Source organism: Microcebus murinus, chromosome 7 (genome assembly GCF_040939455.1).
Source record: "Microcebus murinus isolate Inina chromosome 7, M.murinus_Inina_mat1.0, whole genome shotgun sequence".
Classification (NCBI taxonomy): domain Eukaryota; kingdom Metazoa; phylum Chordata; class Mammalia; order Primates; family Cheirogaleidae; genus Microcebus; species Microcebus murinus.
Window position 1 is genome coordinate 30,502,024 of NC_134110.1, and position 16,115 is coordinate 30,518,138.

A 16,115-nucleotide genomic window follows, 5' to 3' on the forward strand; every position below is an offset into this window, starting at 1 on the left:
GTGGAAGATGAAAAGATAGATTAGGTGGGACCCAGGGTTTTCTCAAAATTTGATTTGTGTAATTTGTCTGGCCCCGTAGGCATTTGAGTTTGCTCCAGTTGATGTGGATCTTTCTCTTTACTCAGTTTCCTTAATGGAAGTATCTTGCAACACTATAGTATGATATCACAACCAGGATATTTATACAAACAGTCAGATACACAACACTCTCATCACCACAAGGATCCTTTCTCTTGCTCTTGGATAGCCACACCGACTTCCTTCCCACTCCCATCCCCCTAACCCCTGGCAACTAATTTGTATGCTATTTTTATAATTTTGGTATTTCAAGAATGCCATATAATTAGAATCATGTACCTTTTGGAATTGGCTTCTTTTGCTCAGAGTAATTATCCAGAGATTTATCCAAGTTGCTGTGTGTATGAATTGTTCATTCTTGTTTATTGCTGAGTAGTGTTCATAGTTTAACTATTAACTTACTTAAGGACATTTGGGTTGTTTCAGTTTTGAGTGATTATGGATAAAACTGCTATAAACATTTTGTACAAGTTTTACCATAAGTGAGTTTTTATTTGTCTGAGATAAATGCCCAGGAGAGCAATTACTTGGTATAGCAGTTCCATGCTTAATTTTTAAAGAAATTACCATCTTCCAGAGTAGCTGTACTATTTTACATTTTTACCAACAGTGTTTGTCTGCATAATTGCCAGTATTTGGTGTTGTCATTATTTTTATTTTAGCCATTCTTATGGGTGCTTAGTAGTATCTTATTGTGGTTTTACTTAGTATTTCATCTAATGTTGTTTAAAATATTTTCTTAAATTTATTTTTGTATATAATTAAAGTGTACAACATGGTGTTTTGATATACATATATAGAGTGAAATGATTATTAGAAGTAAGAAATGTAGCATATATATTGTCTTCCAACATCACCTCCTTTTTTATTTTTTAACTTTTTTGTGATAAATATACCTAAAATCTACTCTCTTATCAAATTTTCAGCATTCAATACAATATTATTAACTATATCCTCCTACTATACATTAGATCTGGAGACGTGTTCATCCTACCTAACTGCAATTTTGTATCCTTTACCTTCATTTCCCCATTCCTTCTCCTTTCCTGACCATAGTAACCATTGTTTTATTCTCTGTTTCTATGTATGTCTCTGTTCTTTTTTTTATTTATTTATTTAATGTTACATATATGAGATCATATAGTATCTTTCTTTCCGTATCTGGCTTGTTTCACTTAAGTGTAATGTTCTCCAGGTTCATCCATGTTGTCACAAATAGCAGTATCTTCTTTTCTAAGGCTGAATGACATTCCACTGTGTGCATGTGCAGTTCCACAATTCTTTACCCATTGATCCATTGAGGGGCACTTAGGTTGTCCATATCTTAGCTATTGTGAATAATGCTGCAATGAACCTGGAAAGTGCAGGTATCTCTACCAGGTGCTGATTTTATTTCTTTTTGGTATATACCATCAGAGGGGTTGATGGGTCAAATGGTAATTCTATTTTTAATTTTTTGAGGTACCTCCATGCTATTTTCCATAGTGGTTGTGCAAACTTATATTTCTAACAACAGTGTAAAGGGGTTTCTTATCTCCACATTCTCACAAACATTTGTTGTTTCTTAACTTTTTCGTAATAACCATCCTAACAGGTGTGAGATAGCATTTCATTTGGGTTCTGATCTGCATTTCCCTGATGACCAGTGGCATTGAGCACCATTTCATATGCCTGTTGGTCATCTGTATGTCTTCTCTGGGAAAATGTCTATTCAGGTTCTGTGTCCATTTGTAAATTGCATTACGTGGGTTTTTATTTTTATTATTTTTGCCATTGAGTTGTATATGTTCCTTATGTATTTTGAGTATTAACCCCTTATCAAATATATGTTTTGCAAATATTTTCTTTCGTCTGTAGGTTGCCATTTCATTTTGCTGATTGTTCTTCTTTCTCAAGATTGTTTTAGCTATTTAGGATCTTTTGTATTTCCATGGGTATTTTAGAATTTTTTTCTTTATTTCTATGAAAAATGCCATTAGAATTTTGATACAAACTGCACTGCATCTGCCTGTTGCTTTGGGTGGTATGGACATTTGAACATCCTTTCATGGTCTTATTTTCCCTCTGTATCTCCTATTTGGTTATATTTTTCTTCATGTATTTGCCTTTTTAGTTTTTGCTGTTGAGTTTTGAGTGCAATCTTTTTTTTTTTTTTTTTTTTTTTTAGTGATAGGGTCTTGCTATGTTGCCCAGCCTGGTCTCAAATTCTTGGTCTCAAGCTATACTCTCTCTTCAGTCTCCCAGGTAGCTAGGAGTGTACTGCTGTATCTGAAGAAAGTTCTTTTTATATCCTAGGTACAAGTCCTTTGTCAGATAGTCAATTCTCATTACTCACAGTAGTATGTTCTACAAAATAACCATGAACACTGAATTAGCAAATACTGAACTGTTGTTTTAGGGTAAATAGAGGTATAGGTACCTGTGAGCTTCTGGTCACCTTTCTGTCAATTGATCAATACATAACCTTATTTTATGTGTGTTTATGTTTAAAGATACCTTACTTAATATGTATTATTGATTCATTAACATTGAACTCATCCAACAGCATTAAAACTCATAGCTGAACAAAGCTCATCTAACACACATAGTTTCTCTGTAAAGCACATCACAGCATTCCTGCACTTAAAAACACTACACAGCACTTGGCAATATGCTTGCGGGCTATCTAAAACAGCAGAATCGCCAACAAAAAAAGCACAATGTACAAAAACACGTGGCACTAAATATACTGCCAAAAGGATACTTGTTTGCAGTATTGTCCAACCTCAGTTGGGAATCTGTGTGTCAGATGATTCAAATTTGTTTTGCCACTGTGCTCTTGTCTGTGAATGCCATAAAGGTATCACTTGTTTTCTTTTATGGATCGTGCTTTCTGTGTCAAGTCTAAGAACTCTTTGCTTAGCTCTATATTTAAAATATTTTCCATTTCTTTCTACAAGCTTTATAGTTCTGCATTTTCCACTTTAGTTTATAATCTATTTTGAATTTTTATATAAGGTGTGTGATTAAAGTTGAGGTTTGCATGTTATTATTTTGACTACAGATGTCCAATTGCTTCAGGACAATTTATTTAAAAGTCTGTCTTTCCTCTATCAAATTGTTTTTGAACCTGTGTCAAAAATCCCATGGGCATATTTATGCTGGGTGGGGGTGCAGGTCCAGGCTCTCTACGTGGTCCTCACTTGGACCAGGGAGGTGGGCTTCTCTTTAGTATCCATTGGGGTTGGAAGTCTGGCTCCCTGATCATGACTTCTGCTGGCGGGTCGTGCTGGGGAACAGAGATCCTTTATAGTTCTGCAATGTGCAAGTCTGGACTTCACCTGGGATCTTTGAGGATGTGGGTGGAGGTAGGGATGGTTTCTTGGCTGAAGTATACAGGTATTGTCTAAAAGTTTTCTATCTTCCTAGTCTGTCCCATTTGTGATCTTTTGGGTAGAGGGAGCAAGCTTTTTTGATAACGCTATTTTTATACATGGCTGTTAGCATTCCCTGTCCTTTACCTCCTTCAGCTTCCATCCTGGGATATGAGGCAAAAAGAAATGCAGAGAACTCACCACCATGCCTTTCCTTGGGCCTTCGGATCCTTAGCCTGTCTGCTTTCTTCTCACGATACTGTCTAGAGCAGGGGTCCTCAAATTTTTTAAACAGGGGGCCAGTTCAGTGTCCCTCAGACCATTGGAGGGCTGGACTATAGATTTTAAAAAAGCTATGAACAAATTCCTATGCACACCGCACATATCTTATTTTGAAGTAAAAAAAAAAAAAAAAAAAAAAAACGAGCAAAAACACCTGCATGTGGCCCACTGGCCATAGTTGAGGACGCCTGGTCTAGAGTTTTGAGTTGTGCTTAGTGCAAAGAGTAGGGGAAAGTGTGTCTATTCCATCTTCCTAGAAGCAGAAGTCATGGTAGGGATCTTTTTTAATAACTAATTTTGCAGACAGAAACAAGTTTGGTGAAGTTATGTGATGCACTGAACATCCCATAGCTGAAGATGGTGTCACCCAAGCTACAGTTATGAATCCAGTGCCAATGCTCTTTGTCCTACATCTCCTCTGTTCATCATTTACACATAAAAACAAACACGGGACTGCCTGCAGAAATATTCTCTCAGTATATTCACAGTGCAGCCGTGTGGAGAACAGGGTACTCCCCCAGGTATGAGCTCAATGAGCCATGGGAGACTGATGTGTTTATGGTCCATTTTCCTTGTATTGCACTTTGTTTTATTCACATTCCATTTCATAATGGGGTTAAAAAACAGTGGGAGGAAAGAACAATTATGACACCAGAAATGTTCTCAAGTACTTATAGGCAAAGTGGTCATGGTCATTAAATGCAAAGCAATTAATGAATCACAAGATGCATCTGCACTTGTAGCAAAAGAGGGCACATAAGAGAGTATACTGACAGCATGGGAACCTCTAGGATGCCCTGAAGTGATGGAATGTGGAAATGGGAGTGATACATTGAACATAAGGGAAAAGAAATACACTGGGAAAACTGTTTGGCAATACCCTTAGGAAAAACAAGTCAGCTGCTGTGTTTCCCAAGGAAGTGGTTTCCTGTGTTGCAAAGTGATAGAAACCCGCTTTATATATGGGTTTTCCACCATGCATTAAAGAACCTATAGCAGAGGACTTTCCTGACTAAAGAAAATTCACACCCCAAATCATAAGTGTGTCACCAGATCCAACTATTCCTTTTCTCTATCCCTTTCACCTCTAACCTTGTTCAGTCTTGTATGATCTCAAGTGAGCTCATCTGCCTGCTTCCAACATTGCCCCCTTCCCTCTCTGACCCTGCTGATAAAATACATTTCTCTTTGATGCCAGATGATTGTGCATGCTGCCAAGAAACTTCCCTGGTTTCCTATGGCTTTCACGATTAAGTTTAGGTATTTTTAGAAGTCGTCAGCATCAAGGAGTCTGATCTTCAGCAGCCTGTCCTTTGCTCTTTTCTTAGGTATTACCAGATCCGAGTGACCTTGAAGGTGTCCTCAAGGATCCCTCACAGACTGAGTGCCTCCATCGCCGGGCAGACAGGTGAGCAGAAGAACAGCAGCTGGGCGCCTGCTCCCGATGGTAAACCTTCCTTTGTCTCTGCATGCCAGGGCACAGCAGCGTGCGAGGCACATGGAGGTACTCAGTAAATCATTGATGAATGTTGGATGTGTGAATTTTGGAAATGGAGACCAGCTTTTGGAAGTGCCCATGGGTGTACATTGTTGTAAAGAGAACTTGGCTTTAAAAAGTGACACTCTTCCAGGAGCAGCTGATACCTGGGGATAAACTGGCTTGGGGGGGGGGGTAGTTAAGTCAAGTCAGGAAGGAAGCAGGTGGGAAGTGGCACCTGGCAAGTGGGTAAGGAATAGCTGGTCATGAAAGAAAATGTAGAAATCAGCTAGGCATAGAGGACTGAGTGAGTAGGTAGTTGTAGTGGGGCTCACCATACAAAAGGAGGGCTCCAAATGCCAGGCTCCCAGCTTGAGAAGGATGGCCAGGGACAACCCAGGCCCTGGTTTTGAGATTAAGTGGGTGTCTAGGGTTTCAAGCAGGTGCTCTGTGATATAGTGTTAAGTCAGATATAGAACATATTGCACCAGAAATAAAACTAGCAGAAATATATGGAGATTACATTAGTAAATTGGGGAGAACTGTGTTAGACTAGCTAGACCATAAAACCAAGGAAAATGTAGTGGGATAAAAAGAGCTATGGAGAATCTATTTTAGAGTAGCCAAGAATGTTATAGAAATCAGATCCAGTAGAGTTAAGAGTTCTGGTCACAGGTACACTTCATAAAATTCATTTGGAATTGGCAATGATATTATGGGGAGTGAAATCACACGCAACTGGATACTTAGAGTTAGGAGTATAGATGCCATGGTCTGCCTGGCTCCACTTTGGAGGAGGTCTGGAGTGGGGAGTGGGCTCCTTAGGCTACACAAGGGGACGTTAGAGGAGACCTGTGGTTTATGAGCAATAGGCTAACTCAAGCCTGTGCTCCATGAGGGGAAGTACTGCTGACCACCTGCTTCTCCCTGTCTCTGGGTGGAGTGTTGGGTAATAGTCAGGTCATTGTATTGCCATGGTGCTCCTTCTCTTTCTCTCCTTCTCTCTCCTGGAAGATATCAGCATCTGGTCCTGGGTAGCCACCCACTCTTCTATGTCCAGTGTGGACTCAGAGTGATTCCGGAATCCAGACAGTCCCTCTTTTGCTACCACCGTGTGTTATGCCTTCTCCCTACCCCAGCTTTTTGGAGAAGAAGGTTCCTGGTGTCCACAGGCTTTGGGTCCTGACATTGCATAAACTAGGTGTGTGCCCCCAGTTATGTTATTAGCAGCTTGAGGTTTATTTCCTCACCTGAAATAGAAGGAAACAAATCCATCCTTCATAGTGTTTTTTTTTTTTTTTATCTTAGAGATTATAAATGAAAAAGACATTTTATAGAGAATACAAGTGCAAGTGTGTCAAAAGAGGACCTGGCACAAAGTAAATGTCTAATCAGTCCTACCTGTGAGTGGTCATATGACCAGGGGTGTAAGTCAGGGTCCCATGATAAAAGCCTGTGGGGCAGGACCTGGAGATGGGATGGGAACAGCAGCCCTGCTGACTTGATGACATCCAGCCCCAGGTTCCTGACAAGGACCCCACTTCTTCCTGCTGACTGTGCACAACGTGTGCTCGGCTCTTGTCTTGGGCTGAGCCTTCTCTCAGGCTGCTGGCCGCCCAGTGGCTGGCAGAACCCAGCAAGTAGCTATGGGACAGAAAGACCTGAGATAGTGCTGCACAGAGACAAAAGAAAAATGAAATATAATATTTTGGGGAAAAAGCTATATTTTCCTTTTGGTCTAGTTTGAAAGAGGAATAATTGTGGTGAAGTTGGATTGCCTTGAGCTTTACAGTAGCACACTGTTTAGAAGTGAATGCTAACATAGAGGCCAGTGGTAATTTACAACAGGATTGTTGCATGGGTGAGGGGTATCACATTTGTGATTTCTTCTTCAAGGTGAATTTCCAATTATATTACTTCTGTTAGATACCACTGGATTACAAAGTACTCCAAAGCATAGTTGCTTAAAATGATGGTTTTCTCTCTTTTAATGTTTTGAGTTGTCTGTGCTTGGCCAGGTTCTTTTATGTACTACATTCATCCGAGACCTCAGGATGTTTTCACTCATCTGTCTGCCTCCAGGCCTGCATGAGGGAAAGATGAGCTTCTGTCTTCAGCTGGGAGGTCAGACTTCTTACATAGCAGCTCAGTGCACCAAGAGAGAAAATGCAGAAGATTCTAGAGTGCTTAAGGGCTAAGTGGGGACCTCCACAGGGTCACATCTCCATAGTCCATTGGTCAAGGCAAGTGACAAGGTTGGCCCAAGCAGAAGGGAAATAGACTTCTCCTATTCCTGGGCAGCTCCTTCTGCATGCACAGTGGTGGCAGGAAGCTTTGGCAGTCATATTTGCAGGCAATCATCCATGCATATTTTCCATTACCTGCATATATCTCTGATGAATAAAAAAAGAAAAAATGTTTTGACAACAAAGTATGTTATATTAAAAAGAACCAGGAAGAATGGAAACACTTGGAATCTAATGATGTCTTTGATGCTCATTAGTTGAATGGCCTTGTTGGAACAAATTATTTAATTTGGCTTTTTTGTTCTACTTATCCTTAAAGTGGAAATAGAAAATGTTGCTGAGTTTAGAGAGGCGCAATTCAGTATCAGGGAGAATGACAAGCTCTGGGCTTTCCAGGTTCAAATTCTAGGTCTGCCATTTCTAAAATGCTTAAATTTAGAGAAGTTATTCAACCAGTTTGTTTTCCTGTTTCTTCGTCTATAAAAGGGGGATGCTAGGTGGTATTTATCTCATAGGTTTGTGGTAAGTATTGAATGAATTATGCAAGTAAAATGCTTAGAATGCGGCCTGGGGTATATAGTTGACGCTCAGAGTAACCATTTGCTAGAGTAAGTGTTGCTACGATGCATAAAGTAGCTGTTCCCTCAGCAGCATTCTGCCCAGTGGAGAGTGGGGTGGCCGTCACTCGGATGGAGCAGTGACTCCATCCAGGACTGCCCAAGCTGGGTGGCTTGGCTAAGGAAGGACCTCATAGATGAGACCGTGAACGATGAGCAGAATATGGTCCCACAGATAAGGAGAGGGAAGGATGATCAGAGTGGAAGTAACAGAATGGCCAGTGTCACTGAGACCTGGACAGAGCAACAATGTTCCACAGCGACAAGAGATCTGATGTGACTGCTGGTGAGAACAGGGCTGCCCTGAGAAGAGAAATAAGCTGTGGCCAGGAAGGGGGTGGCCGTTTTGTGTCATACCAAGGAGACTGTTTCATTTCACAGACACAGCCAGATGAAATGAAAGCACTTTGACAACATAAACCCAGTGCTGTTCAAACATATGGTGTTGCCTCATAGATTAAAAAGGACAGAATTCTACATTTTTGTTCTTTGTAAGTATGTCAGTTCTCAAACAGTCACATTATATGGAAATATGTTTCAATTATGTGGATGATTTAGATGCAGTTTCTCTAGATGTGAAACAATGTCTCATTGGATTTTACAAGCTAGATGTTTATGATTACAGGCTGTGGATGATGTATAGTTACTCATTATGGGAAAAGCCTGCACACTATTGTGCTTTCTTTTTCAATACGTTTTTAAAAAAGATGATTTGGGGAAGATTTCTCTGCAAAACTGATGGCGTATTCTTGTCTGAGTTAGCTGTATATATTAATATATCTAGTTGAGTAGACTGTGACAGACTTTGAACTCATGCTGGTTAGGAAAAATCCTCCCCTTGGGCATTCTGGAAAGATCTTAGCTTTAGAGAAGGAACAGGTATGTGAGCAGTGATGGCAACTGTAATAGTATCAGATGTGCTCATTGGACTTGGGTGCAGGGCACAAAGGGGGTCCTTCTGTGTGGATGCAGGACATTGGGAAGTTCGGCCCTAGTGTTCAGGATGAATATAAAGGCCACAGGGTCTCTATCACAACAGAAATAGGAAAGTATAAATTACAGTGTTTAATGACTCACTGAGCCCAAGGCATCCCTTGGCTGTTTTAAAACATAAAAGAAAACTAATTGCAATATCTTCCTATTGTTCTCCTTTAACTTCAGTAAAAATTGGGAGGATTCAGTGGAATTTGTTAGATTAAAGAATCAGATTTTCAGGGCGACAGGTCCTATTGCAGAGAGGACCTGGACTCAGATAGTCACATTAAAATCCTGCTTGTTCACTTTAGAGCTATGAGTGCCAGGGCAAGCCCTTCAACCACTGAGCATAAATTTTACTGTAATGGAGTTAATCATACCTTTGGCCTGGAGTTGCTGAAAGGGTTCGAGAGCATGATGGTGAAGCCCCTACCACCATGCTTGATACACAATGGGAAAAATAAAATGTACCTGGTTTTACTATCCATTAATAAAAAGTCTTACTATGGATTCAAGGAAAGCTTATAGATGGAGCTAGCAGAGGTGTTCCCAAGACAAAGGTGATCCGGAGGAGATGTTTCAACAGGATGATTGGATATAACTGAGACAGAGGGACTCTGCAGCATGTGGGAAGGAAAGCCAAGGTCAAACAGGAGGGAACAGTCAGCCTCCCTCAAGGGCATTGACGAAGGATGGAGACTGGGATTCAGGAATGTCTGGGAGCAAGACTGTGACTTAGCATAGTGTGCCAGTCCCTGTGCCATGTCATGCTGTGTGGGCACAGTGGCCATAAAGAATGATGCAGTACCTATGTGTCCACTTAGGTGCTGCTCAGTTAATACCAGTTTGCTGGACATAGGCACTACAGTAATAGGGTATTGGGCACGTGAGAGGGGGGAGGGGGCGGGTATATACATACATAATGAGTGAGATGTGCACCATCTGGGGGATGGTCATGCTGGAGACTCAGACTTGGGGGGGAAGGGGGGAATCGGCATTTATTGAAATCTTAAAATCTGTACCCCCATAATATGCAAAATTAAAAAAATGAAAAGTCATATATATATTATATGACTATATGATTATATAATTATATATGTTATATATAATATATATTATAATATATTAAATATATTTACATATTAAAAAAAAGAAAAAAAAAGAATGATGCAGACAGTCACAGCCTTCTTGTATCATTGCTGCATCCCTGTGGACCCTTAGAGAGATGCGTCTACACATCCAAGCCAGAGCCAGGCGATGGCACGTAGTTTGCTGACAGCCAGTTATGTAGCAGAGATAGAACAGGACAGAAACAAGGGCCACGTTTTCCCTTGATAAAAGTATGATGGGAAAGCTCAGAATTTTTTTTTTATGTCTCAGTACTCAAATTGAATGTTACTTTCATTATTCTTAGTAGTAATCTTAAAACATGACAGAAATATACACACCAGTATATATGCATACGTAAACATGTGCATGCACATGTATACATATAATTGATTTCAAATGGCCTTCCTATTCATACAAATACATATAATTGTATACACATTTATGTGTATAATTGACTTCAAATGGTCTGTCTTTTTCCATAAATATACACTGAAGGTAGACTTGTCAGGCAAGTGTATGACATTGTGATTCAAATTGATATTTACCTCAGTTCAGCAAATTTTTTCAGATGCCTCCTCCAAGGCAGAAAATGTACTGGGCCCTGAGAGATACAGAGATGAATGGCAATTAGTTGAAATGTGAGAATTAAGGTGTTCCAGGAAGAGAAAACAGATGTAAGAAAGTTAAATATGTGATTATACTTACTTTAAAGGTTTGCTTACATTTTGTGGGTCTCAACATTGTTTTCTCTTTTCTTCTGAGTTCAAGGTTACAAGTAACTGATATATCCAGTTCTGTGAATAAATGTTAAGTATACTTAGCCTTGCTATTTCCTTCCACCAAAATGGTGCTATATAACAGATTCTGCAGTCTCTTTCTACCTAGAGATGTTAAAAAAAAGTTTTGTTTTGTTTTGTTTTTCTTTCTTTTTAAGGGTCTGATGAATTAAGTCAGACTTAGGAGAGGGAGTCTGCTCAAACGTACTGAAGTTATGGCAAATGATTAGGCAGAAAATAGGCATCTGCTAGTCATTGCTCATCAAGACAAGACAAAAGCTAGCCCAGTAAATTGCACAAATGAATAAAAAATTGTCATGATTAGTTTTAGTAAAGTTTTGAGAGGTAATTTCCATTTCCATTAAGTGGAAGCATTTAAGAGTTTCACCATGTAGGGGGCAGGGAAGAGATATTTATTCTCCAAATGAATCAATCTAATTTTTCAGGGTCCATTAAAGTGAACCTAAATATCAAATATTCCTGTTTTCATGGAGAATGCTAAGCAGGTAAAACACTCTGGCTTCTAGGCTCTAAGTACCTGCCTGGGGCCAGAGGAGAGGCTGCTTAGGGCTGGCAGGGTGGACTCCCTGAAATAAGGAAAGTACTTAGAGGAGGCTCTTGCAGCAGCCTGGCTTCCAGACAAGTCACAGCAGTCAGCTCAGGAACAGCGAAGCCCAGGGGTCCCTTAGGTACCTCCACTCCCTACGCAGGCCAGGGCCCTGCTCTCCCAGCTGGCCCCATGATCCTTTGGGTCAAGCCAGCATTGTCGCTCTATCCTTTGTCTCTGAGAACTCATCTTAAAGCCCATGTGGGCTGTAGGGCCCTTGTCAGGAAGCGTTCTTCAGTCTCCTGCTCCGTCATGCGCTCTAACTCATCTTGGCTCCTGCTCTTGCACTTCCTTCCACTTTGAATGCCTCTCTTTCTCCACCCTGGACCCACACTCTCCACACTGGGCTCACTGAGGGCACACCCATAATAAGTTACTTGCCCACAAATCCTTGTCTGTCATTTTACCACCTGCAGCCAGAAACCCATACAAATAGTGTAGCAGTTAGAAAGTAGGTTTTTAAAAGTTCACTTGTGTTCCTGTTCCTTGTGCTGGTAGCTTCTGTGCAGCTATTTAGCCCTGTATATATGGGACACTAATGATAGGAAAGACCCCAGAGAGCTGTTTGGTGGATTGATTAAGGTGGTACATGTGGATACTTAGTAGGTTTCCTGTCCCGTTGGAAGCCATCATCTGTGTGGATTCTCATGTGGACATGCACACGCCAGGATATTGCAGCCTTGTACCACTTCTTACCATATCTGGCAGGAATAACCTCTTAGTCTACCCAAAATCTGATGCAAATTCTATTGAGATAGTTATTCAGCATCAAATTCCTAGTGCCCGAAAGTTAGTTGTGTATGAGCTTGATGGGTGCCTGCCCTCCTGGGACTCCAAGCCCAGGGTGGGGAGCAGAAAGATTGAATATCAGTTTCAGTGTGGGTGATGAAGGCTCAGTGCCTAGGGAAGGCCTCCTTGGGAAAGCTGTTCTCTTCTGTGAACATACCTGGCTGACTTCCCATCCAAGGCCATCAATGCAAATCACCCCATGTTCAGAAAATGAGAAGGTGCCCCCAGCAAGTCCCTATGACTTTAGCTCGCCTTGAATCATCACCCCCAACCTGGTATTCATTTCCCCACCGAGTAGGGCTCCAGGGCCCCTGGTCCTCTGCCTGTTCCTTGCTCAGAGAGTAACAGTAATAGCTTCTGTGGTGAAGCTTCTGCAATGTAGCCAGTACACTGAGTTTTGAACAAACAAACCTAGAGAGAAAGACGAAGAACAAGTGAAGGGCCCCTGGAGCACATGCCCAGAGAGAGATGCCCCATAGGCTTCGGGCGGCTCACCCTGTGGATAAAGGGGGAACGGTCTCTGTCTCAAGAGCAGCACGTGAATTGGTTCTAGAACCAGACACCTGGGCCCGCACTGGGTGACCTTGGACTCCTTACTAACCTCCTTGGGCCTCATTTGTCTTCTCTGTAAAATGGGAATAATAACTTATTTACATGGTTGTTGTGAGAATTACACATGTTAATTTGTGCAAGCACATAGAAGGGAGCTGACATCACAAGCCCTCTGTAAATGGTTGTTAGTTTTAGTTCCGTTACAAGAGCTAGAGTTGACAGACATGGGGGAGAGTTGCACGGATTAAAATGTTGGGCCTGGTGCATTGCTGCTTGTCTTGTGTTCCCTGCGGGCCTCCTGTGTGCCAGGCACTGGATCTGGAGCTTTCTGAATCCAACTGGATGCCCAGCCACAAATGTCTTCTTTCACAGCCAGGAACTTCTCCCCACTGGAGGTTTCCAGAAGGAATTTTCAGTGTGGAAGGAGGTGATGAGCAATGAAAAGACCATTGTAAAATTGCATGTACATATTCATAGTCATTTTATTCTTTCTTTTAAGTGAAAAAGCTTTCCTTTGTCAAGATGCTTACCGATATAAGTTAATTTTCCCTGTGGAAGGTGATGCTTAAATTCACATTCCACAGTGATGGCAACACGCTGCTCTCTTCAATTCTGGCTTGCTGGGTCTAGCAGAGCGCCTGGGGCATAGCAGACAGACCATGCACATTTATTGAATTAGCTGATGAAAGACCATATCAGAGAATAAAGCTTGGTCCAAAAAATAAAAAGAGGAGGAAAGCTGAATTCCATGTAATTAAAAAAAATAAGAGAGTAAAGAAAGTAACGAGCTCTTGAAGGCTAGGTAAAACAAGCTGTTTTTGAAGGAAGCCTTTCAATAGGAAAATAGGCTGTTTGAGTTCTTTATATTCATTAAACTGTTTCTTAGAAGGGGAAAAATAAAACCCTGCTTATTTAGAAAAAACAAAGTGTCCAAAAGAGGCAAGGTGACTTCTTTCTGTTTGGTCCAGAAGCTCTCTGGTAGTCTAAGAATGAAGTAAGATGCTGGGAAATGGGAGTATCAGCAGGGAGATTATCTGGGGCCCATGTGGGAGAGCCCTTCTAGACCTCTCAAGCCACAGCATGGGGTCCACATCTTATCACAGAGCTCCTCCCTGTGAGGGCCATTAGACTTAAAAAGTGAAATAAGAAGCTACATGGAGAAAATATTGAAGAAGAAATTCACATGGGGCCATATAAGATAAACTCTCTGTTCTCCCAGACCTTGGAATTTTGTACAGGTGTTAATAGGTGGATTGTATTGATGGATAATTGGATGATTTAGTTTTCCCTTCTCAGAGACTTGCAGTTGGAGGAAGAAATTCTGAAGTCTTAATGCTTTATTTTTATTTTATTTTATTTTTTTTGAGAAAAAAGTCTCGCTTTGTTTCCCAGGCTAGAGTTAGCGCAGTGGCGTCAGCCTAGCTCACAGCAACCTCAAACTCCTGGGCTCAAGCAATCCTGCTGCCTCAGCCTCCCCAGTAGCTGGGACTACAGGCATGCGTCACCATGCCTGGCTAATTTTTTCTATATATATATATATTAGTTGGCCAATTAATTTCTTTCTTTTTATAGTAGAGACGGGAGTCTCACTCTTGCTCAGGCTGGTTTTGAACTCCTGACCTCGAGCCATCTGCCCGCCTTGGCCTCCCAGAGTGCTAGGATTATAGGCGTGAGCTACCGCACCTGGCCTGAAGTCTTAATGCTTTAATGTAAAACACAGGTCTCTGAGGATGGGCCTTCGGAGCAGAGGACTTTTTTTTTTTAATGCTACAAAATTCTTTTATTAGTAGAATGATAATTTAATTTGTCATCCAAACCTGGACACTTTACATTGAAAGAGGTCAAAATCCAAAATTTGACCAGAACACCAGGCATAGCTAGGACTGTCCCAGTAAACTGGCATGTATGGTCACGTGACTTTTTTTTAAGCTTTTATTTATTTGTTTGTTTGTTTATTTATTTATTTCATTTCAGAATATTACAGAGGTAAAAAAAACACTTTGGTTACATATATTGCTTTTGCACCATCCGAGTCAGAGCTACAAGATGCCCATCCCCCAGAAAGTGTGCACCACACGCATTAGGTGTGAATTTACCCATTCCCTCCTCCCCCTCCCACCTCCCCGGCACCCAAATAATTTACAGCTGCATTTTCATCTGGCACCAATGGCAATCAGTGTAATTGGGAAAATAAATATTTATTTCTGAGCCAGCCAAGGCAGTTAGGCAAATGGAATAGTAACTGCAGTTAACGGCCAGGCACTCTTTTAACCCACGAGGATTACCTTGTGGATTTTTTACTCCGAGGGAGCACACAGCAGAAGGGGCGGGTACATTAGAACCCCTGGAAGGAGCAGGGCAGTGTTCCTGCTCATGGGGATTCTGTGCACCGCACCCCAGGCCCCTAGTGTTATCTCGAAAGTTCCATCAGGGCCCAGACACTCACTTTTGTTGACCTTGCCCCGTTTTCTAGCAAATATATTAAAATATACCAATTTCCCACAATTGAATCAGGAAAAAGATGTACTTTTTGTGAGGTGTCTTTTTAAAATTAATTAGCTCTCAGCAATTCTTTATTCATGAACAGTTATGTTTTTTCTGTATACTCAAAAAGAGTTGCAAAGTGAGAAAATCTACTTTCCAGGTCTTTGCAAATATAATGAAATTTTTATAGAGACTAAATGTGACCAATATAATATTATTTTGAGGAAATTTAATTAAACATTTACGAATTTTGACTCTGTAATTTAATTTTTATATTTTGGACTGTATACACACACGCCCACATATATTTGTGTGTGTGTGTGTGTCTATGTGTGTGTGTCTGTGTGTGTGTCTGTGTATGTATCTCTCACTCTCCCTACGCCACTGGGCAGCTCGCAGACTCCAGACACCCTGCCAATGGCATCCAAGGCAAGCACCAATAAGTCAGTGGTGCCGGGTTGGCAGGTGCCATGCACGTGGAATTGAGTCCAGAACTACAGGACTCGTTTCGGTGGTTCCTCTGAATAATAAAAACACAATATTTTCTATTTCCCCGTTCCTTTGAAGAGTCAAGTTTAACGACAATAATGGGTTGGAGTGGGCCTTCTTTGAGAGACACCTGGATCATCCAGGGAGCAGAGACTTTGAAGGCAGAAAAAACTGAGCTGATGTCTTGTCCCAGTCTCTTACGGGTTTTGTGCCTTTGTGCAAGTCACTTGATCTCTCTGAATCTCACTTCTTTTATCTGTATGCTAAGAAGCATAATTTT

At 41.1% G+C, this 16,115-nt stretch overlaps 1 protein-coding gene across 2 annotated transcripts in view; it reads left to right on the forward strand.

Moving 5' to 3' along the window:
• FAM135B (family with sequence similarity 135 member B) overlaps positions 1-16,115 on the forward strand; it is a 277,802-nt gene that overhangs the window by 145,130 nt on the left and 116,557 nt on the right. Inside the window, exon 3 of one of the 2 annotated variants that reach the window (XM_012735958.3) lies at positions 5,042-5,160. In XM_012735958.3, the coding sequence (XP_012591412.2) occupies positions 5,042-5,160 (119 nt within the window). The remainder of the gene's footprint in view (positions 1-5,041; positions 5,161-16,115) is intronic. The other variant, XM_012735960.3, reaches the window with a different exon arrangement.